The 25,359-nt window shown below is 42.4% G+C and overlaps 1 protein-coding gene across 1 annotated transcript; it reads left to right on the forward strand.

Annotated features, from left to right (window-relative positions):
• The first annotated feature begins 1,100 nt into the window (after positions 1-1,100).
• ypel2a (yippee-like 2a) lies at positions 1,101-25,024 on the forward strand. The gene is made up of 5 exons (XM_080434726.1): positions 1,101-1,227; positions 18,385-18,728; positions 21,798-21,841; positions 22,177-22,285; positions 22,729-25,024. Exons 2-5 carry the CDS (start codon positions 18,621-18,623, stop codon positions 22,816-22,818), a joined length of 351 nt encoding a protein of 116 aa, XP_080290852.1. The 5' UTR covers positions 1,101-1,227; positions 18,385-18,620; the 3' UTR covers positions 22,819-25,024.
• The last annotated feature ends 335 nt before the right edge of the window (positions 25,025-25,359 follow it).

Genomic DNA, 25,359 nt, shown 5'->3' on the forward strand with positions numbered 1-25,359 from the left:
TTTTCCACCACTGGAATTAAATGAGTATAGGCCTAATATGCAAATTAAATGCTGCATTCTCTTGTGTGAGCACTGCAATCGACAGATCATTTAAAAATGGTAACAGGAAGAGTGGGCAGTCTGGGCACCTTGGTGTGTGTGTGTGTGTGTGTGTGTGTGTGTGTGTGTGTGTGTGTGTGTGGAAAACGGTCTTAAGTAATGTAAGGTATATATTGAACATTTCACAATGAAGGTCTAATATTTCTACAGTTGATACACATTTGCTACAAAACCTGTATATCCAGTCATTTTGAGCATAAACAAGAAGTTGAAGGGTCAATTTAAGTCTGATAATGATGTACCTGCATGTTCTCATCATGTATACTTTATTATTTAAGAACTTTTTTTCAAAAGATGGACAAACATTTTGGACAAAATAGCCAATTTTACTTTGAGGTGTTCCTTAAGGCCCACTCTTCTTATATCCTTAGAAACACATAGAGCTAAAATCATAAAACTTGTGATAAAATGCAGTGGTGGAAAGTAACTAAGTACATTTACTCAAATACTGTACTACATTTTGAGGTATTCTTTCTTGACTGGAGTACTTCCAATTTTCAATACTTTTACTTCTATCCCACTACATCTCAGAGGAAAATATTGTACTTTTTACTCCACTACAATTATTTGAAATCTGAGATATCTGAGATTCTGAGACACGACCACCAGTGATAAAATGTTGAAGTTGGGATGAAAAAAAAAACATAAGACGAAACAGAAACATGTCTGGACGTGCATGAATTCCCAAAAGAGCAGATCTACAAGCTCTCAACAGAGATCTTTGTGAGCTGTGTGAGAGCTTGTAGATCTGCTCCTTTTTTTTGGCAATCGACACCGCTCGTGCGCCGTAAGTAAGTAAGAAAGAAAAAAGAAAAAGAACCCGACCAATCGACACAATGTTGCTATGCACGTGGCGACGACGCGATTGGCCGCGCCGGGTGTCAGTCAGTCAAACGGTGGTGAGTCCCGCCTCCTGCCGTGTGTGCTCAATAACAGCAGAGAGAGAGAGAGAGAGAGAGAGCAGCTCTTATTGTTACAGTATCTCCTCCAACACACACAGCTGCAGCAGGACTGCTCATTAGAACCTGTTAAAACAACTACAATAACTTAACATTTCGCAGCTGACAAAGTGTTTCTCCCGACGACAGAAGGAGGAGGGAGAAGTTATTATTTTTTTCTCCTGTCAAGGTAATTACGACGTTTTTTTTTCAGGGGGTGGGGGGGGGGGGGTATTTTGGTAAAAAAATATGAATTTGTAAAATGTTGCTTAACAACGCTTGAAGTTTATTGTGACGTGACGTTATGTTTAATAACATGTCCTTGGTTATAATGTTATTCAGTCGGCTGGCTGGCTGGCTTTTTTGTGTGTGTGCGCGCGCGTGTGCGTGTGTTGTGATGATGATGCCAGCAGCATCATCTTCATCATCATCATCATCACGGTTCGATTACACACTGTTCCACTTGTGCTGCTGCTGTAGGTATATGTTATGTTAGTCCACCATCCCATAGTCCAGAGAGAGGGTCGCTGCTGTGATTGGCTATAGTTGATTTGTCAGAGCATAGGGGTTGGCAACTTATTTGTGTGTGTGTGTGTGTGTGTGTGTGTGTGTGTGTGTGTGTGTGTGTGTGTGTGTGTGTGTGTGTGTGTGTGTGTGTGTGTGTGTGTGTGTGTGTGTGTGTGTGTGTGTGTGTGTGTGTGTGTGTGTGTGTGTGTGTGTGTGTGTGTGTGTGTGTGTGTGTGTGTGTGTGTGTGTGTGTGTGTGTGTGTCAAGGACCCCTGACATGTTTGAGAACGACTGCAGCAGCCAACTTTTGATGTCCCCCCACAAAACACTGGCATTACTTACCCTAGCATGTATAGACTAGGTTTTCACTGGCATTACTTACCCTAGCATGTATAGACTAGGTTTTCACTGGCATTACTAACCCTAGCATGTATAGACTACGTTTTCACTGGCCTTACTAACCCTAGCATGTATAGACTAGGTTTTCACTGGCCTTCACTAACCCTAGCATGTATAGACTACGTTTTCACTGGCCTTACTAACCCTAGCATGTATAGACTAGGGTTTCACTGGCCTTACTAACCCTAGCATGTATAGACTAGGTTTTCACTGGCCTTCACTAACCCTAGCATGTATAGACTAGGGTTTCACTGGCCTTACTAACCCTAGCATGTATAGACTAGGGTTTCACTGGCCTTCACTAACCCTAGCATGTATAGACTAGGTTTTCACTGGAGGCAGGCTTGTTGCCTCGGGCAACCAACTGGCCAGTCACAGAGCGGCCGTCCTTTCAGACAATGGGATTTCATTCTACCCACACTTTAAGTTGTGCTTGTGGCGTATCCTGCAGCACCTCTGAGCAACACCTGTACACCTTTAACCATATTCAAACACACACCTCTGCATGCACTCTGTACAACAGTGGTTCTCAAACCTTTTCATGTCAAGGACCCCCAAAATAAATATATATTTGGCCGCGGACCCCCATATGAAAAGATTTTTGCACCAGTGACCCCCCATACAAGATTTGTGTTGTTAGAATGTTTCAGAAATATTACACATTTTTGTTCACTCTTTTTTCCCCTCAAGAGTTCTTGATAATATGTATAGGGTTGAAGTGGTTGAAACTGATAGCGATGTTATATTCACTCTCAAGGACCCCTGGGGGTGTCCGGACCCCACTTTGAGAAACACTGATCACTGACAACATCCAAACGGTTATGTAGCTTCATGTAAAAGGGGAAGTTGTTATAGAGGAGTAGGAACCAAGTCATTATACATAACATAACACCTTCTTGGTTCTACAATCTGCTCCGATGGCTATTTACTTACATAATCTGAACTACTTTGAGAACAGCTGAGTCCAAAATACAGTAAACATTCCTATTTCCTATTCTGGCTATAAGTAGGCCCTACCTGCACCCCCCCCCCCCCTGCACACACACGCACGCACGCACGCACACACGCACACACACACACGCAGGTTGACAAAGTTTTAAGTAATCTTCCGTGGTTTGTTGTTCCTTGTTTTGTGGTGTCCCCAAATAGACCAGAGGTCTGACCGTTTGCACTTTAGCTGTTTTGTTGCATCCATGGCTGCTGTAGGTCAGGAACTGTCAAGCTTGTCAGACTGCAAAAAAAAGGAAAAAGCAACTCGACTGACCTGTTTTTATTTGCACTGCCTCAACACAATGGCAGAAAGAAACATATTAAACCATTAAGACCTGAGGCCGATTCTACAAATTCCTTCTAAATCAGTAGTTGTTCAAATGTTCAAAAATAGCAGATGTGCAAGCTCGCAGTGCGGCACGAAGTGATGCACTGTGAGCTTGTATATCTTCTATTTTTGAATAGCCAACACTAAAATCTAAAATGACAGATGCTTTCCCGGTTTTAATGGGTTAATTTTGTTTTTATTTAATAATTAATTTTTTAGAACTAATGTATGTGTGTGGCTTGTGTTTAGGGCTGTGATGGGAAACATTTGAACATAGCATTGCACAGCAGTCTGAAAACGAATTTGTGTGTCTGTCTGTGTGTGTGTGTGTGTGTGTGTGTGCGTGTGCGGCGAGGACATGAATGATCTCAGAAATGGTATGGATGATTAATGTTCATCCATACCAAAATGCTCTTATTATAATTTGCTGCTTACATTCATTCAGTGGCATCACACCTTGCTGTGTAGTTTCTTTGTGTACTGAGTGAGAAGAGAAGCCATTCATCCTTTAGCCTTTTAATAAACCACTGTATATTTAAGCATAACACTAACAGCTACCTGACATCGCCGGTGAAAGCTGAATTGACAATAGGCCCACAGTGTGTGTGTGTACACAGTAAAGTCCTCAGTGTTCATTTCACTTGGCGGGTCCATTTGGTTGCATTTGTACACCTCACGTAGTGAAATTAAACACAGGATTGTACTGTGTGGGCCCTTCACAAGTGAACCATACAAAGCAGTGTTGCCAGATTTTGCGAGGGAAATAAGCAACCAGGTCTATGAAAACAAGCCTGAAAGAAGCGACTAATAGGCCACATGAGCACTTTAAACCTATAGGCCTATGCATCAGCTATTTGAAAATAGCCGATCTACAAGCTCAACGCGGATGCGACACATTTTGAGCTTGTAGATCATCTATTTTCAAACAAATCTTTAAAAAAAAAAAGCAAAACATTTTGAATATATTTTAAAATATAACACGTATCTGGTACGGGGCTCCCTGGCACAAAACATTTTCAGATGGGGATTTAGGGACAAATACACATTCATTTAGGGGTCCTTGAAATTACAATATTTGAGAAACTAAACAACATTTAGGAGGCAAGCTCAAATAAGCAACTACTCTTTAGAAACACGCACAACAAAAACGCAGATTAACTACCAATTGAAGCGACTTTACTGAAAAAACAAGCCAAAAGTCGCTTATAATAAGTAGACATGGCAACACTGCATGCAAAGTCCATAGAGTGGAGCTTGTTTTTCAGCCAGCAGCCCACTGCCAGGCAGCACCCCCACCCCCCAACCCCCAGTACCTATTCTTTGACTTGTTGTTCACACCTATTTCCTGCCCTACTGCTTAAGCACCATATGGGGAAGGAGCTGGCTGTACACACAGACACATGGAATAATAATAATAATAATAATAATAGGAATCAGAAAAAGAGGAGGGCCGTGTCAGTCTTCTAATGACTATAGTGAAAGATAAACACATTGTTGGAAGGCGATCTTTGGTTCAAAAGGGGGAAAAAAGAAAGAAGAAAGAAAACGATACCAAGGCACTCTTCACAGCGTGAATTAGCTTAACTACCACTTAACTACCACTCTAGACCAGTGTTTCCCAAACATTTATGATATATCCCGAAGCGATGCGTTTTGAGCTTGTAGATCTGCTGCTTTTGGTGCTTTTGTGAGACGCTGTAGTATGAAGAAGTAGGGCATTCATTTACTAAAATATGGAGATAAGAGGTTTCTGCCCGACAGCAACAATATATTAAACTTATATGAAAAGAACATTTAACAATGAAAAAAAAGTAAATAATAAAAATAAGTTAATATATAACGCATAACTGCATAATTGCCACCGATAGGATCAGGCAAATTTAATATTTGGCTGATATATCAGCCAGACAGATTAATCGGTCGGGCTCTAAAAGGCACCAGGGTTTTAAGGCCACTCCACACCACTGATTTGCGACGCAACTCCTTGCAACATGCAACTCCTTGCAACCATTATCCCAAATGGCAGTTGCAAGGAGTTGCATTGGTGTTGACTGGACCTCAAAACGGTTTTGTTGCAAGGAGTTGCATTGGTGTGGACTGGCCTCAAAACAGTTTTGTTGCAAGGAGTTGCATTGGTGTGGACTGGCCTCAAAACGGTTTTGTTGCAAGAAGTTGCATTGGTGTGGAATGGCCTCAAAACGGTTTTGTTGCAAGAAGTTGCATTGGTGTGGACTGGCCTCAAAACGGTTTTGTTGCAAGGAGTTGCATTGGTGTGGACTGGCCTCAAAACGGTTTTGTTGCAAGAAGTTGAATTGGTGTGGACTGGCCTCAAAACGGTTTTGTTGCAAGGAGTTGCATTGGTGTGGACTGGCCTTTAAGTGTCGACATTGGACGCTGTCTGTTCAACTGCTTCCGTCATACAGTCTGGAGCACGGAAGCTATGAAAATGATCTGGGGATAAAGTGGATGTGACGCCTCCTCCCCGCTTCCGTTTCGTCTTTACATTCACGCAAATTTGTAGATATTTGTAATATAAATCAAACCTTTATTAAAGATATTTTAAAATATTTCCATGAACGGAAATGACGAACAGATGACAGCTTCCGTTCTCCGCTTTCGGGATGTTTATTTCCAGACGTTAAATAGCATTCGGAGATGGTGACTAGTGTGACAAGACTAGTCAAGTCCACCATAACCTGCCAATGGAGTGGTGGATGAAGGCATGTTATGTACTGTGTGAAAGTGTAAATGTAATGTTTTGGGAGTTTTTTTGTGTGTTTTGTTCTGCGTGACTCTTTAACAGCCATGTTAGCCACATTCCATGCTGTTGTTGCCATGTTTCCCTGTCTATGGAAGTCATTTCCATAGCACCCAGCCTCCAGGCAGGCCCAGGTGGCCAGTTGGTCCCATCTGGCTAGCCCAGCTGCCCTGTCTTAAGCCCCAGTACTACTGTATGCATCATTGTCGGCTTGAAAATCAGCTCTCGTCGGCAAGCGACACTGTGCAATGGAGTATAAAAGCTTTAAAACTGCAATCCGGAACTCATTTGATTAATAAAGCGTTGTAAAGGTAGGGTAAGAGATATTTTCTGGTTAAAACAAAAATATTAGAGCACCTGATAGTAGTCATTGCTATAGAGTGTTTGTTCAGGAACAGGAACAGAAAATACATTTTCAGGTGGGTTGCAAAATGTCAGCCTGAGCCAAGCCCAATTAGGAGAGAGTAGCCATTTGTCAGCTTCAATTTTATAGTGTTCCAATTTTGTCTGCTCATTTCTTTGTGTCATCACTTCCAATTTCACTTGTTTAATCTGTATCCTGTCTGAGTTCTCTATCCTGATTGGATCAAATTGGTTAATAAAGACCTGGAGAGACAGAGACTCCTGTTACTGATCAAACATTCTATTGCAATGATTACTATCAGAATATAGAGCTATTATTTTAACCTTATAAAATCACTTACGCTTTTAATTTGTTTGTAAATAACATTATAACTTGTACATCTGCAGTGGTTGGAGGTGGTCTCACTGCTCTTCCATGGAGAAATGTAGACCCTGGTTTTGGGGAAGAACACCTATATGGTTGACAAGTAGTAGGCCTACTGCCCGAAGCGCATTCTGTAAACACAACATCTCCTCGGGCCAAGGGGGCTATTGCCTCTTGGAAGAGCGGTAGATGTTTGGTCTCTCACGTGGGAGACCCAGGTTTGAATCCCGGGTATTAGGATATAAAGGGTATGGATTGCAGGTTTAACCATGCTCCCTTTGTGGCTGTGGCTAATGCATGTGTGCCTACTATAAATCATTGGTTGTCAAAGGACCCCAGGGGTCCTTGGGGGGGAGTTCCAGGGGGTTCCCAGCTAAAGTAGTTAATATAGCATCACAATCATTTCAACCACTTTATCCATTTATATGTTGGCTATTCAAAAACAGCAAGCTTGAATGCATCTGCAATTTTTTTGAAAGATTTAGAAAAAATATCAAATGTCTTTAATAAATCTTCTATTCTGGGGGTCCCTGGCACAAAACATTTTCAGATGGGGGGGTCCGCGGCCAAATGCATATCAATTTGGGGGTCCTTGACGTGAAAAGGTTTGAGAACCACTGCAATAAGTGACGAGTCTATAAATGACAACGTGGTTAAGATTAGGCCTGCCGCAATTATTACATAATCGCCTGATCGCAATTATTTGAGATAATCTAAATTATTTGCATAATTGACAGGATCATTTCCATTCGTCTATATAAATTAATCTGTTGAAAAATTTTGAATATAGACGATCTACAAGCTCAGCTTGTAGCTTGTCTATTTTTGCTCTTTTTGAATGTAGTATAGATTAAGTATAAAGGCATGGCCTGTTTTACAGTACATTTTTTGTACATTATTGGTACCGGTAATTGACATTGTAATTTCTTTGTATATTTAAGTGATTTGTCATATCTGCCCTGGGCAATTCTTTTGTTTACAAAGCCTAAACAGAAATGTATTTTTTATTTACAGTATATGTTCCAAATTTTAAATGACAAACAAATTTACTCCTTAATCGCAATTATTAGTTTGACAATTAATTGTCAAGTAAAACGTCATGTTCGTAATATGTAATACATAATTATTACATATTATTTCTGCTTTACAGCCACTTAAACCCCAGCATCCGTATTCTGGGAAAACCGCAGCAGAAAATAGCAGCTCGACAAGCTTGTGAGCTTGTCGGCTATTTTCAGCTAAAGATATTTAAAGTAGAGCAGCAACAGAAAAGTCACGTCTAGTATGGAGCCCTGAGGGACTCCGCTCAACCACGCATGGGGTTAATTAAAGTGGTTGTTTTATTGATGACTGCCATGCGCTGTGTGTTTATGTTTGAGAGGATCAGAGTTGTTTATTCAGTATCAGAGCTGATTATGTGTGTGTGGAGCCAGTTAGGATTATCACACATGTTAGTAGGTTAAACTCTGATGGTGTCAACGCAACACTCAGTTCTATCTACACCACAGAGATAAGTGAACGCTGCTGTGTTTACAACAGGAACATAGCCCAGTGAGCTTCTATTTTCACACTGTCTGTGTTAAGTTAACACCCAAACGTGTTGCTGTGTGTACTGTACGGTCTCATACTTCAGCACGTAACTGAATAATAATAATGATGATTCATTGATTCTGGTTGGTCAATCACTGAATTCAGCGGTGTGTTTTTTTTAAATAATGACCGCTGAGCTCAATAACAGACCGCTGTCCAATCAAAGACTCAGAGCACCTGCTGCGCTGCTTGATTTTGTGCCGTATCCAACATGGCAGTCATGTAAACAAACGCATGTCATTTACAAACGAAACATTGCTCTCAAGAATGTTTATGAAAACATTTGAAGCGAGAAATAGACAATGCCGTAACTGTATATTGATTGTATTTGATCAACTCTTCCCGTTGTTTTCCGAGGACACACGTTGCACTGAACGCACCTGGCATACATTAATGGACTGCTTTCATTACCGTAAGCAATGAAATCCTTCGTTTTGTTGTTACTTTTGGGTCAATTTATTAATTTCTTTATTAAGTAGCTGTTTAATAAGCGGGATAATTGACGGCGAGCCGGTCATTGTTGAGAAATAAACCCCTTCAGGCCAGGGTTATAAAGTTATCAATTATCCCTTGCATAAGTGCATCCAATATATTTTATTTATTTATTTTTCTACATCTTATCAAGGGTGCCACTAATTGTGTGGGTGACTATCCATTGTTGAGTTGTGTAATTAAGGAAGTTTAGAGAGAACATGATGCCATGAAGAGTGAGACGTGTTGAATGTCGGCATGATCTGATCCTGAAGGAGAAGCCATAGAGCTGTGGTGTGGTTTTAAGTAAAAGTAGCAATACCATCATAGAAATACTCTGTTATAAGTCCTGTGTTCCAAACTATTTGAAGATCCGGGTTTGAAAAATGGCAAAATCAACAGGAAGGTAAAAAAAAAAAAATAGTACGGGTTTGGTGATGCTCTATTTTCTCAGAATCAGCTTTGTTTGCGTTCGTTTACGGGCTAAAAGAGCCTCTTCACTGTACAATGTAAGTCAACGAGGAGTATATTTTGAATTCTCAATTTCTAGTGAATGGAGCAATTTATTTATTTTTCTTGCCCACCTTTGGAGTTACATCATGGAAACTTTAACTACACAACCCAAACCTCTACCAAAGTGATCAAGCCCTTTAAACTTTTTGATTGTATATATTCGCTCAAATTGCTGGGGACCCCCCCTGAACCCCCTGAACCCCCCCCCCCCCCCCAAGGACCCATGGGGGTCCCCGGACCACATTTTGTGAACCAGTGCTCTACTGGGTTTACACAGAAACTACTCATCATGAAATAATCTGACCATACAGGAAGTGAGCATAGCGCTGCTGTCCAATCAGTGAGGTGTTGATTACGCAACACGTGGATGCTTTGTGTCCTGGGGAAAGACTCAGGTTTCACTCTGAAGGCCTCAGGGGGAGATTATTTTAAACCAGGGGTCTTCAACAGGGGGTCCAATTAAGGGGTCCTCAGGATTACTACGGGGGGGGGGGGAGGAATCTTTGTGTGATAAGAGGAACTGTTTTTTCCCATTAACCACTTGAACCCTAGCAAAACTTTTCTGAGGGGAACATTGGCCGAAAATGCAGATCTACAACACCTTGCGCCTAGCCGTTGAGAGCTTGTAGATCCTCTACTTTCGGCAAAGAGATGTTTGGTGTTGGGTATTGAGGGTTTAACTGGTTAACTGAAAATACACATTAACATGAAACACAATTCTATGAAGCTATTTATGAAATCAATGAAAATTGTATAAAATGTTATACAGTATGTGGTGCGGGGGTCCCTGCTTCATCTCTCTCTCAGCTAAGGGGTCCTTGGCCTGAAAAGCGTTGAAGACCCCCCTGCTCTAAACAGTGAAGTGGGCAGCAGTATTAAGAATGGACACAGATTCATTGTCTAAATAGAGTGTGCCATAGCTGTTCTTACAGTGTTATTATAAACACTTGACCTGTAGACAATTGTAACACCTCTCTGTGTAGGGGGTACAGCAGTTAATCGAATTATCAATGTAATCGATTATTACAAATAAATGTCAATAGAATTAAAATAAATGTGGAATATGTTTTGGAACAACATTTGTAATGTATTTATTTTCTAGCTTTTTAATGTCATTAAAGGCATTAACCTTCCAGTATTATATACGGCTTGTCTAGAACCGCCTGATCAACTTAAGTGAAGTCTGTGTATTGCTCCTCAGCAAGACTGTGTAAAGTGTAAAGTCGATCGGATGAATGTTCTCAAGATATGTGAATGACAGACAGACAGACAGACAGAGATTCCTTGAATGTATTGCTTGATTGATTGATTGATTGTGAACAAAGAGGAGATAGGAACATTCCATTTTGTAATTGGTATAGTGGCTCCTGAAACCGGCAGCATCAATCACAATGATGCATTGTGCAAACAGCCGGAGCTTGAGGTGTGGGTCTGTTGTTGTTCAGGATTAGGTCAGGTAGCGTGACCTCAAACTCCCGGATTCACTTGGCTTGTACAAACCGGATACCCGCTCAAGAGCCACAAGCTATTGACTGCTGACTTCAATGTCGTGTGTCACGACTCAGTAGCAGTATTAAGTGTAAAAGCAGCCGAGAAAGAACTGGCGTAAGTAAGTAATGTAATTCATTGTTTGTCTAAGTGGTGTCCCCTGGGGTCCCCTCTGGAACATTGTAAGCACTTTATCCATTTATATCTTGGCTATTCAAAAATAGCAGGTCTACAAGCTCACAGTGCGTCATTTCGTGTTTTTCTTTTACTTCTCTTTTGGGGGTCAATGCCACAAATCATTTTCAGATGGGGGTCTGCAGCCATCAATTTGGGGGTCCCCTTGTCACGAAAAACGTTGAGAACCACTGATGTAATGAACCTGGAGTAAACAAAATGACATGCTATCTTTCCATTTTAGAGCTAAATGCAGCACATTCTCCACTGATGATGGTGTGAGTCAGAGGTGGATTTGCCACACTCTCTTTGATAACACAAGGAGTTCTTTGTCTCCTTTTCCCTCTTTTCTTCCATCTGTCTGTCTGTCTGTCTCTCTCTCTCTCTCTCTCTCTCTCTCTGTGTGTGTGTTGTGTTGCCATCTCCTCTCCTCTGCCGTATGCTGTACTTTTACCTCTATCTCCCTTTCCCTGTTTTGTTTTCTCTCCTATTGTTTGTTGTTGATTTTTCTTACCCTACCTGGTTGTACAAGAGTGTCACACAAAATCGGTGAAAATAGCAGATCTACAAGCTCACAACGTGACGGGTAGATCGACTATTTTCACTATTTTAAAATGTTTTTAAAAGGAACGTTTAAAAAAAAAAACATACTGTACCAGGTTTCCTCCCAGACAGAGAATATATTATATTCTCCTTGGTCCTTGTGCTGCACAATAAAATCTGAGTGAATTAAAAAAAAATCCCACCCTGGATTTGAAATGTAAAAAAGTGACGTAATACTTTCCAGTTGCCCTCAGCGTTGAGAGCTTGTGCTGGAAAAGCATCACTCAGCCTTAGGTAAAACTCTTCAGAACGCCTCATTATGTGGACTGCTGGCAGATCTCCAACGGAAGCTCTCAAAACTATATTACATTTTATTGCTAGTAGGACGTAGGAGCTGGTTCTGGTTAAAGCTGCAATGCAGAACTTATTTTAACGAATAAAACATAATTTTTTTAACTAATCTGTATGGTAGAGTATGTTAATGCAGTATAACTAGCACATCTGCAGTGGAGGTGGGCTCCCTACTCTTCCATTGAGACATTTAGACCCTGGTGTAGGGTCAGTTATCAACCAGTTATAAGTTGCACTGCCTGAAGCTCATGAGTCCAACAGCTTGGCCAAGAAGAGTGGGTTGCCTCCCGGATGAGCAGCGGAAATGTAGTTTCTCACGAGATCACAACGGCGTCGCAAGGTGACACAATATTCGGCACAAACATTCTTTCGACACAATACTTTGGATTTTCCTCCTAACGGAACGATAGAATTCACTTTAAATGCCGGCAAAGTTCCCCTATAATTCTACACAATTAGAGAATGTAGAAGAATTGTTATTTTGATTAACCTTTTGTCTGTCCTCTCTCCTTATGGTACCAACATCAATACAGCATGGATTTGTGGAAAAAATCGTATCCAACGACAACAAAATATTCTAAGTTTTGGGTCTGAGAGTCTAAATATCATCAAATGGTGGTCCGTTGCTCAAATGCCGAATAAATAATGGACCTTGATATGAAAAAGGTTGAAGACCCCTGCTCTAAATAGCAAACCCCCAGTCCTATCTCTGTAGTGAAAAGACAACCTCAGCTCAGCATAACCCAGTCAACATCAGTTCATTTAACCACTTTAACCACTCGAACCGTAGCGCCACCTATTCTGGGTAGAATAGCCGAACTACAAGCTCAAGTTGTGACGCGTTGTGAGCTTGCAGATCGGCTATTTTCAACGTAGAGATTTTGTGTATATAGACCCCTGGGGGACCACCCTGGTCAACGAAGTATACAGGGTTTTAAGTGGTAAAGCCCAGCCCCAGCACTTGGGCCGTACAACAAACAGCTAACGTAGCAGATCTACAAGCCCACAACGTGTCACACTGTGACGCGTTGTGAGCTTGTAGATCTGCTATTTTAGCTGCTTAAATCAAATCAATGAATACAATTCTGACATCTTATAAACATGGCATGCCCAAAAATAGGGCCGGCAGGTTTGAAAGTGGTTTATAACCAACCCACCCAAATACATATTTAGATCCCGGCTGGCCAGTTGGCCTGGCTGGCTCAGGGCGTCAGCATTGCGGAACATGACTCACACGCACACGCACACGCACACACACACAGAGAGAGAGTTTTAATCTACTGTAGCAGTTGGACGTGCAGCAGCTGCCGTCCATTGGTGGCTTGGCTATAACCCACAAAGCTTAGTCTTTTACACATGCGTACAAAGGAAGTCATCCTTCCTCCTCCTCCTCCTCCTCCTCCTCCCAACCGTGGGAATTTGTTGGACATCATCATCTCTGCCGGGTGGAAAAATCTTGTATGTCCAAAACAGTTACTTTTCAGGAAATGGGAGGAGGAAAAAGAACCTGGCTTCCAAATGGATCCGATGTAGTTATGATTTAGTCACAAGCTTGTTAATATGTTTCATTGGTTAAATATTTATAAAACACGGCGGACAAATGTAACCACTTTAATTTACACTTTCAAATGATTTTAAAATAGCTTTTGCCTGACACTATTGTACGACAATTGTGTGTGTGTGCATGCGTGCGTGCGTGCGTGTCCAGGAGGCTTTGTGCTCTGACTTTACCCCGAGGGGAAGTGTTTTGGATGGAGTATTTTTTTTTTATTGATTGAATACTTTATTAGTCCAAAATGTAAACAGCGTGGAGGTACAGTACGTTTTTTCTTTCAGGATAATTTTTGAAAGAAACCAGTGTTTCACGTCCTGTATGTGGTGTGCATGCACTGTAGATTCCCCACATAATGGTTCCATTTGTACACTCCTCTGTGAGTGAGGATTTTAGTGTGGGAGTCAGACCTGGGAATGGGTTAAGGACAGTCCTAGCAGATGACACACACACACACACACACACACACACACACACACACACACACACACCCACACACACAGAGGTTGAGGTGCCATGGCTATTGAGAGCTATCAGTGTCAGCTGTAGACCTGGCTAAGAACTTTGTTTGAACCTCCCTATGAGCTAAAGCTTAGTTTGCATGGCACAGCGGTGTCGCTTGCAGAAAGGAACCGGATTTTCGGCAAGCAAAAACATCGTACAGAGTATAGATTTGCTTTATTGCTGGTTGGTTTACTGGCATTTTGATTGGGGTTAGAGTCTTGAGTCTGAGGTGTTGTATTCAGAGCGGTGTGAGTTACATAGATCAGTGTAGGTCCCCCTTTAAAATTGTCACAAATGTTTACATTGCCATACACGCTGAGGAAGGCTTGCCGCCGAAGCGCGTCCGTGTATGCTGTCCGTGCATCTATGAATTAAAAGAGTTCTGACGAATACTTTCTTACTGTGAACTCGTTTTTGTTTTCTACTGTGATGGTTAACTGGCACGTTAGTGATGAATGCTGTTTGTAAAACCAACAAGGTATATGACTTCATCTCGCAACTTAGTTTCGGACATACAAGGTTTTCACCTGACGGCAACTATATCCTTCCAGTTTTGGATAAAGCTGTGAGTCAGGCTATTACTGTAGCTTACATTTTAGCAGGTGTTGTGAGCTTGTAGATATTTTTTGAGATTTTTGAAACTGCTTAAATTTTCTTTCTTCCTATTATGACATGCCCAAAATAGGGTGGAAACCTTAAACAAAGGGTTCAAACCATTGTTGCCATGTCTGCTTATTATAAGTGACTGGGCTTGTTTTTTTTCTGTGAAGTCGCTTGTAAATGTATATTGGTAGTTGCAGGTTGTGTTTTTTTGGGGCTTGCTTCCTAAATGTTCTTTAAACCAGTGGTTCTAAAACATTTTCTTATCACCCCTTAATTAATATGTGACGCGTTGTTGTTGTGAGCTTGTAGATCTGCTATTTTCAAATAGCTGATGTACTGTATAGGGTTAAAGTGGTTCAACTGATTTGTGATTTGTTGGGGACCCCCTGTGTGTGATCATGTGACCTAGTCGCTTCTTCTGGGCTTGTTTTCATAGATGTGTCTGCTTGTTTCTGTCACAAACTCTGGCAACACTGGTTCAAACCCAAACCCTGCCTGCAACCACCTGTAATGTTCCCTTCATAATGATCCACCTGCCTCTCAAGTTGTTTCTGGTCATAGATATAGAAACCTAGATACCTCATTGTCCTCTGCAGTTCATTGGAGTGACCTGTATCGCGGCCGCCATTTTGGAGAAGGCAAGCTTCCTGACTACTGGCCAATCACAGTCTGTTCCGGGACTTGTCAGAATCTAGTTGTATAAAAATATCCCGTTATATTTTTATACAACTACATTAAGTCCCGGAAAAGACGCGCAGTAGTCAGGAAGCTTGCCTTCTCCAAAATGGCAGCGGAGATACAGACGCCTCAGAGCCGGAGGAGGCGTCTATACCTTTATATGTCTATGGTTTCTGGTAACAGGAGGCCCAGACAAAAAAAAGAAAGACATGCCATCTCCGGTTTACTTCCCGTATCTGCGTGAAGTAGGTGGCCGGCCTTTTTAGGAGACCGGAAGCAGGTTGGAGTCTATTATTTCCAATGGAAAAGTGAACGTGAACACAGCTCCTGACCCATTCTTTAGCCCCATGGTCACTGAACTAAATATGGGCCCCAATAGCCACAGAATCTTCCCAAGATTTTCATACTAAAATGGCTTTTTTTCAGAAAGACAAATCAGGAGAAAATCTTCTTTATTATCTGCCTTTTTCTGTCCCAGCAACACTCTCGTGGGATCTAGCACCAGTAACCATAGGTTTACTGGTGTAAATCAGTTTATTTTGCCGTCAGACGCCAGCGCCCACTTAGGAGACCATTATGATTTGTTTACCATTTGGCCTCTAGTGGCTCCAATTGGGATGGTCTATCTTCATAAATTAACCATCGTTGGTAAGACTCGGACCTTGACCTTGATTATGACCATGACCTTTGACCTCCACCCAAAAGGGACCTCCTCCACCTTTTGTCTGCTGATCATTTCCTCTAGGGGTGCAGCAGTTTAATCCAACGAATCGATTATATATAAATAAATAAATAAACAATCATCGATCATTTCATAAGATAATCGATTAATAATTGATCAATATCTGAACGAGTTGTGAGCTTGTAGAGGTGCTATTTTCACTATTTTTGCTCTATAAATTAAAAAATATGTTTAAAAAAAGCGTCTCATTAATCGAAAAAGTTAATTGATAGAGTAACCGATAAGACAATAATGTATAGGGTTTTTTTTTGTGTCTTTTATAAATGTGTAAATATATTGTAAAAAGAAAAAAATCATAATTCTAGGAAAGGTTACAAATATGTGATATTTACTCACGACCCATAAAAACGGGTCCTCGTACCCAGAATGGGTGTCGCCGCCCTATGTTTGTGAACCAGTGCATTAGGGATAATGACGTATGGGATAAAATGGCTCATGTTTTATTCACATTCAAAAGGTATAGGATTAGAGTTTCACACTTCCTCTTGGACACGTCTCAGTATCCACTTACGTCGGCATAATGTCAGTCCAGAAAAACAGCCTCCAGAAGAACCAGTTGGTTGTAGATCTGCTATTATTGACTTTTGAAACATTTCACCTATAATGACAACATGGCCAAAATAGGGACCACCAGATTCAAAGTGGTTAAAAATCTGGAAACAACGGCTGTATAATTGCAGATGCCGATGTAAAAAAAGAAATAATGGTCGATATCCTTGTCTCCTGTCATATGTCCACAGCTGTTACTTTTCAGGAGCCAACTTCAAAAGCATCAAAAGTAGCAGATCTACAAGCTCGAAACGCGTCGCTTCGCGCCGCGTTTCGCGCCGCGTTTCGAGCTTGTAGATCTGCTACTTTTGATGCTTTTGTGTGACGCTGTAGTACGATCAAGTAGGGCGTTCATTTTACGGCACAAAAAGTTGAAATACGGAGATAAGAGGTTTCTTATGGTTCTGTGGCTCTAGCATCATCATCATCATGCTAAAGGCAACCAGGACACTGTCATCATCACTCTGTCTGTCAGTGTGTCAGCCGCCCCGTACGTAGCTGTGACCCCTGACCTCCAACGCTCCCCCCGCAATGCTCTGACCTCAGCACTTCCATTCACACCCCGCTAAGTGACCCCCCTCTCACACACACACACACACACACACACACACACACACACACACACACACACACACGCACACACATTGTGCCAACTAGTGGCACTGAGTCAGCAGGCCAGGCCCACCACAGCTGAAGAGCTGCTTACCTCAGGGATACTGCTGAGGTGGGGGACCACAGGGCTGAACTCCGGGACCCCTTGCAGACTGGACACAACATGTTTAACCCATTCCACCCCGACAGAGAGACCATATATATATATATATTTATATAAGACTGTGTACATCCGTGGTTCTCAAACTTTTTCATGTCAAGGACCCCCAAATTGACACTTATTAGCCCGCGGACCCCCCATTTGAAAAGATATGCCAGGGACCCCCCATAAGAGAAGATTTTTACGGCTCTAGCAGTGATTCTCAATCATTGTAATTTAAGGACCCCCCCAGTTTGACATGCATTAGAGGCTACGGACCCCCATTTAATGGCATTTCTATCTCTGGGACCCCAATTCATATTGTAAAATCAATGTTAAATTAACTCTTGAGAGTGTACAAATGGAACCAAATGGACCTGTTAGGGTCCATTTGGTTCAATTTGTACACTCTCAGAGTTACAGACCCATAAGGGTCCATTTGGTTCCTATCCATCGTTTAGCTGGGGACCCCCTGGAACCCCCCTCAGTACCCCACTTTGAGAACCAATGGTGTACATGACTGACTGCATGCACACCTGACCAACTGGTCAAACAAGATGTAGTGTGTGTGTGTGTGTGTGTGTGTGTGTGTGTGTGTGTGTGTGTGTGTGTGTGTGTGTGTGTGTGTGTGTGTGTGTGTGTGTGTGTGTGTGTGTGTGTGTGTGTGTGTGTGTGTGTGTGTGTGTGTGTAAGCTTCCCCTGCCCTGCATGCTCTCTGGTTTTAAAGGCTTTGGATGCTGCTAGACCTGAGCGGCTTACCTGTCTGTGTACCTGTGTGTGTGTGTGTGCGTGTGCGTGCGTGCGTGTGCGTCAACAACTGTAACTCTAATCTGGCGGCCATATGCTTGATAAGCCCAGTAAATCTGTCGTGTCGTTGAGTAGTCAAAAAGGGCATTTCTGTGTCATCTTTTCAGACGTGCACTTTTCAGCGTGCATTAGGGATGCATGATATTGAAGTATTTGGGGTTAAAAGGGGTATTTTTTCAATTACTTTTGTTCTTATCTTATCCAAAAAAGGAGAAGAAAGTAACAAAAAAAAACATGCAAATAAATGAGTTCGGTTCTGCCTCATTTGTGGAACGTGCCGCCCATTTCTGACCAATTCCCCTTGCATTTCCGTCTCCTTCAGGCTGGTGGCTCTTGGCCCTGGTGGCTCCCGTCACGGCCCTTGCCTGCCTGCTGCCCCGTTTCCCCTGCAGGACCACCGGAGGAGTGTCCAACCCTTTCCTCCTGCTCCGCCCGCCCCGACGGCCCGGCCGCCTGGGCCCCACCACCACCACCACCACCACCACCACCACCTCCACCGCCACCGCCGCTGCCGCAGCCGCCTCCCTGTCGGCGCCCAGGCCGCCCGCCGCCGGCGAGATGACGCGCTCCAAGACCTTCCAGGCGTACCTGCCCAACTGCCATCGCACCTACAGCTGCATCCACTGCCGAGCGCACCTGGCCAACCACGATGAGCTCATCTCCAAGGTCAGTGGTGGTCTCATCTCTTCTTTTTTTTTTTGGGTGATATTTTCTTTGGCTTGTTCTGCCTTTATTGATAGTACACAGCAGTGGTTCTCAAACTTTTTCATGTCAAGGACCCCCAAATTGGCACTTATTAGCCCGCGGACCCCCATTTGAAAAGATATGCCAGGGACCCCCATAACAGAAGATTTCTACGGCTCTAGCAGTGATTCTCAACCATTTTAATTTCAAGGACCCCCAGTTTGACATGCATTAGGCTACGGACCCCCATTTAATGGCATTTCTATATCCGGGACCCCCCATTTCTATTGTAAAATCAATGCTAATTTAACTCTGAGAGTGTACAAATGGAACCAAATGGACCCGTTAGGGTCCATTTGGTTCCATTTGTACACTCTCAGAGTTACAGACCCATAAGGGTGCATTTGGTTCCTAACTATCCATCATTTACCTGGAACTCCCTCAAGGACCCCTGGGGGTCCCCGGACCCACTTTGAGAACCAATGGTATACAGCACGTAGACAGGAAACGGGGAGAGAGAGACGGGGAGTGGCACGCAGCAAAGGTCATCGGAGCCTTAAGTGCCCGGACCGCTAGGCCAGCGGTGGTCTGATCTCTTGAGCGGTGGTTCTCAAAACTCTTTTCGTGTCAAGGAGGACCACCCAAAATGATATGTATTTGGCTCTCAAAACTATTTTGTTCCAGGGAGCTTCAGAAGCAAAGATTTGAGTTAAAAATGTTCGCTTAGAAGAATATATATATATTCAAAGATTTGCACAAATATGTAGCTTTGCATTATTAAAAAGAAATAATAAAGGGGCGCTGCTGGACTAGCGGTTAAGGTACATACCACATGTAGGCTCTAATGGCAGCATGGCAGCTTGACAGCGGCTCGCGGGTTCGATTCTGAAGCCCGACGACCTTTGCTGTGTGTCACTCCCTGTCTCTTTCTCCCCGTTTCCTGTCTCTCTACTGTGTACTATCAATAAAGGCAGGAAAGGCCCCAAAAATATCTTTAAAATAAATAAAAATAAAAAAGGAATGGAAAAAAGGACATACAAGGTTTCCACCCGACACAGGCGAATCTGGCTAATGGCTAATGTACAGTATCACATTGTCTCTGTCGGATGGAAACCTCCTCCTTTGCTTTGCGCCGCGAAATAAAATAAAAAAACACAAAAAGTTTGAATATGGAGATAGAAGGTTTCTGCCCGACAACAACGACATGCCATATCCCACTGTCCAGTAAAGCAGAAATGTCTTTAAAAACATCTTTCAGGAGGTGGGTTCTATAACCAGGTGGGTGTTTCCCTGCCTCTAGGACATTTTCATGAGCAGCCATATGGCTGTTTGAATGGCCAGAGCCCCCCCCCCCGTTCACTCTGCACAAGGCTTTGTTCCATTGTGTTAACGACGCTTTTGGTTTGGTTTGTTGTCCCGACTGATATGCCCACAGGGCCCAGGATACCATATTTACATTCACTATACATATCCAGCTGGAGCTTTGTTTAAACAGTCTCTGACCTTAACTCTATAACTGCCAAACACGTTTATAAACGTCTTTGGGTAATTCTAAAAAGATTCTCTAATTATTTAAGATTGACACCTTTTCGATATTCCAAACGAATAAGGAGATAACAATTCCCAAAGATTTGCTGCTCCATCCACTTCAATGTTAAAATTGAAACGGACAAACAATTCACAATGTTTTTTGGTTTGAAACTACTGGTTTTGAGCTATTTTCAAACATCAAACAACACATGACAACAAGGTCAAATTGACCTCGTTGACATTTGTGAAACCACACCTGAATCTCATCTGTGATTAGAAATTATCTGGGATCAATCATACTGGAGAAAAATATTCTGTGGCTATGCGAAAAGGTACCAAAATCGGTCAAAACCCTGGCAGAGGCTACAGACTTTTTGAAAAAACTCTGGCAGGGTAAGAGTTAATAATATAGCTTTGTGTTTGTCCTGCAACCAGTGTTGCCATGTCTGCTTAAGGCTCGTTGTTCTGTAAAGTTGCTTGTAAATATTGGTAGTTGCGGGCTGTGTTTCTGAAGTGTAGTTGCTTTTTTGGGCTTGCTTCCAATGTTTTTGTATTTTTTATTATTATTGTGGTTGAAACCAGTGGTTCTCAAACATTTTCATGGTAAGGACACCCAAATTATTTTGTCCGCGGACCCCCATCTAAAAAATATTTTGTTCCAGGGACCCCGGTACCAGATTTGTGTTGTTAGAATCATGTTATTCCTCATTTTGCACTTTTTTTCTCTACCATTTTTTGAAAATAGCAGATGTGAGCTTGTAGATCGGCTACTATCAAATAGCCGATGTGTATCCACAAGTTTCCTAAGGCGTTGTAGGCATCACTTCCTGTCGATTTGATCCCTGATACCTGATCAAATCGACCAGAAGTGATGCCCACGACGCCCTAGGAAACTTGTGGATAGGTTTAAAGTTGCTTCTTCTAGGCTTGTTTTCATAGACCTGGTTGCTTGGTTGCCTGGTTTTCTTGCAAAATCTGGCAACACTGCCTGCAACATTACTCAGTCTTCATTTTAAAGGGTCTATCAATCATTTGGAGAGTTTTACCCAATATTAAAACTAGAGTAAATCTAATGCTGCCAATCTGAAGCCCAAATTCTATCAAAATGATGGATTTATCTATGGTCGCTGTTTTGAGGAGATGATTTGTGGCGTCTAACATTATTTTTGTACTGAAGAAAAAATATATATTAAGAAATTAGGGGCTGGTTAATATATGGACATTAATGACATTGTCATTATCGTGATATGAGACCTGATATCGCCTGGGATTTTGGATCTATTGTGATATGGCATAAATGTTCCTGGTTTTTAATCGTTTAAGCCCTATTTTATACTTCCCCCCCAAAAAATAAATCTAAAATAGTGAAAATATCTCAATCTAGATCTGCAATTGTTAATTCTTTTTTTTCTTTTCTTTTTTAATAAAAAAAAATGAATTAGTGTCACAGTACAATATCATCGCAATGTCGTTATTGAGGTATTTGGTCAAAAATATTGTGATCCCATTCCTCTGTTTCAGTCATTCCAAGGGAGTCAAGGCAGAGCTTACCTATTCAATTCCGTGTAAGTACCAAATAATATCACTTACCCTACCTTTAATGGATTCATTGATTTATGCATATAAAAATGTAAATAAATTGCTAAGAAACTGAAACTGAAGAGTTCCTCTGTTTACCTGTGGTGTTCCTCCGTGTGTGTGTGTGTGTGTGTGTGTGGGTGGGTGGGTGTGGGTGTGTGTGTGTGTGGGGGTGTGGGTGTGTGGGTGTGGGTGTGTTTTGTGTTAACCTTTTAGCCTTAATGTCTGGCTGTACCTTGTGCTGTTTACATTTCTGACTAGTGAAGTATTTAATCAATCAATCAATCAATCAATGTGTGTGTGTGTGTGTGTGTGTGTTCAGGGTGAACGTGGGCTGTGGACCAGCGGAGGAGCGGGTTCTACTGACGGGTCTCCACGCTGTGGCTGACATCTACTGTGAAAACTGTAAAACCACCCTGGGATGGAAATACGTACGTAGACACACACACTGACACACATAAACACACACCTCATTTCATCGCTGGTGGGCATGAGGGTGGATGAGAGACTGGCATGAAGCCTTATTCTGTTTTTCAATAACATCTATTCCTCACAGAAACCCTTCAGTTTGTTTTTACAGCTATTACCAGTAAATGATGGACATGGTAATGATACTAGACGGGCCCTAAGCTGTCGCTTTACCTTACCTCTGCCCACAAGTAGTAGCAGATCTAAAACGGTAGTAGTTGCAGATCAAAACACAGATTGTTTCGCGCTGCGTTTAGAGCCGCGTTGCGAGCTTGTAGATCTGCTACTTTTGATACTTTTCAATCAAGTAGGGCATTAATTTACGAAAAAAACACAAAACAATATGGAGTTAAAAGGTTTCTGCCCGACAACGATATCCAACCTGTCTTCATGTCCTCATTTGCAGGAGCATGCGTTCGAGAGCAGTCAGAAGTACAAAGAGGGCAAATTCATCATCGAACTGGCCCACATGATCAAGGACAACGGCTGGGATTGAACAGGAGGAGGAGCCCATGTTCCCCCCGGGAGGCGTGGCTTAGGACTAAAGGGTGTGGCTTGCCGATGGACGTCTAAGCAGGAACTCACTGTCCAGTCTTCACACTCCGTACACGCCCAGACGCTCGTGCGCTCGTGTTCGCATGAGCGTGCGCATTCTTCTATTAGCTCACCATCTGTAAGGCAACGGACCGTGAAAAGACAACTTTGAGACGATGTGCAACACGCGTGCGTGCACACACACACACACACACACACACACACACACACACACACACACACACGTACATGAATATTGTCCCAATGAGACACTGTTTTTTTGTGGTGTCACCTTCCCTCCTTTTTTTCGTAGTCTCCATCCCTCATCCGAAGTGGTGTTGTTGCCGTCCCAGCTTCCTCGTTCCTTCTCATTCCTTAGCTTAGCCTCCTGGTTGGTGGAGGGTTTCTGAGCCCCCCACCCCTCAAGCCCACATCCCTGGCTGATGTGCCACAGTCTGGGCAAGCAGGCGGGCGCTTGTGCCCCTGGTCAGGCTGAATCGCCACGCTCTAGTCTGTGCTTGTGTGCGCGGGAATCAACGGAGGTAGGGGGAGAGGATGATGGTGATGATGTTGTCCTTTGTCTCTCTGTCCAACACGCAGCGATTCATGCTCTCCCTCTGTGGTCGTTTTCCGGGGACAGCACAGCTGGGGGTTTTATTACTGTACGTGGGGTTAATTTTTCCCCCAGTTTTTTTTGGGGGTGAAGAACTCAGGACCATAAGGTCCCTTATGGGAATGTAAGTCCATATACAAATATTAGATTGTATCAAAGAATGTGTCATCACGCATACACACGCACGTGTGTGTGCACGCATACACACACACACACACACATACACTCGGCACCTTAAACAAATGAGCTGAACTTAATCTGAAATCAGACTGTTTTGACTGTTTAACTGAAAACAAAACTATACAAAAAACAGGCAGAAAATGTTCTTGCTTTTTCTTTTTTAAATATTTGCTTAAGATTTTTATTATTTATTCATGTGTTCCAAGTTACTATAAAATGTATGCTTACTTAATTTATTTGGTCCCATTGTGACAAATGGTAGCAATCTTTATGAGGTAACACTTTGTCATGTTGTCTTTTTATTTATTTTTCTTCGCCTTTGTCAGTGTGATGTTACCACACAGCAAAAATCCCGAACTCTGAAGGTATACAAATGGACCCGTAAGGGGATTTAGCTGTTTACCGCCCCTTGAATGCTTTACAAATGTAGAACGACGTGAGGAACACTTTTGAAGAGTGAAGCATCGAAGAGTGAAGCATTTGACGTGGTCGACGATAGAGGGAGAATTGTAGAGTGCTAGCGTCGTTAATGCTAGTAGCGTTCTTCAAGACAGCCTTCGAAACATTTGAAATCATGAGATTATCTTGTTACGGAAGTGAGTCCAGAACAACTGGACTAACCTGGGTTCTGATACTGTACTGTCATCAATCGGCTCACTCTCGTACCGGACAACTGCTGTTCTCTGAGACTTACACTCTCATCGGATGTATTCATGCCAGAATGTTACACTTGAATTTTGTAAACGGATATTTCTCTCACGTCCTACTCCTTGCTGGTTTGTTTGTTTCTTTGTTTAATTATTATAATGTTTATTTTTTACAACAAAATCATTTTACTGAAGACATTAATGTTTTTTTCTTAAGTCCCTAAAGCCTTGAACTCAAGAACCGAATACAAACCACAGAATGTGTTTTTAATGGTGTAAAACCCAGCCACAGAAACGGGGATCAATGTGGAATTTAAAACCAATCAAAAGGGAGTCAAGTGTCCCTCCGCAACCAAAGACTGTCTCATCAGTGAACCGTGGACCTATAGTGCAGACATCAGGAAGTTAAAGACTGTCCCAATCGGTGAACCGTGGACCTAGTGCAGACATCAGGAAGTTGACCACATGAACCCTAGCGTCCCTACTCTGGGGCAAACGTTTGGTGAAGATATTTGGTGTAGAGCAGGGGTCTTCAACAGGGGGCCCGGGTCGGTCCTCGGAGATACTGCAAGGGGGGGGCCACCAAATCTTTGTGGGATAGGGACTTACATTTTTACATTAAAACATTTGAACCCTCGCATCCCTATTCTGGGGGGGAACATTAGCCGAAAATAGCCGATCTACTGCGACGCGCTGTGAGCTTGTAGATCGGCTATTTTCGCCAGAGAGGTTTGGTGTACAGGGAAAAAAGAGCAGACCAAGTACCGAGCCAAAGGTTACGTTTACAAAGAATTGAGGGTTTATGTGGTTAAATGTCTGAAAATACACATTAATATGAATCCAATATGTAGTGAGGGGGGGTCAACTGAGTGGTTCTGAGTGGTTCATGAAACATTGGGTCTGGCTACGAGCCAGTGGAAGGCAGGCCTTTCTCTGTGAGATCGTGAATAATAGCTGTATATTCTCTACAAACAAAGCATTATATATTGTGATAAAAAACATATTTGCATTGTGTAAATAGCCATATTCAATGTTTTATTTATTTATTCACTCATTCAATGAT

Source organism: Gymnoscopelus braueri, assembly GCF_963280865.1.
Source record: "Gymnoscopelus braueri genome assembly, chromosome: 8".
In the NCBI taxonomy this organism is placed as follows: Eukaryota; Metazoa; Chordata; class Actinopteri; order Myctophiformes; family Myctophidae; genus Gymnoscopelus; species Gymnoscopelus braueri.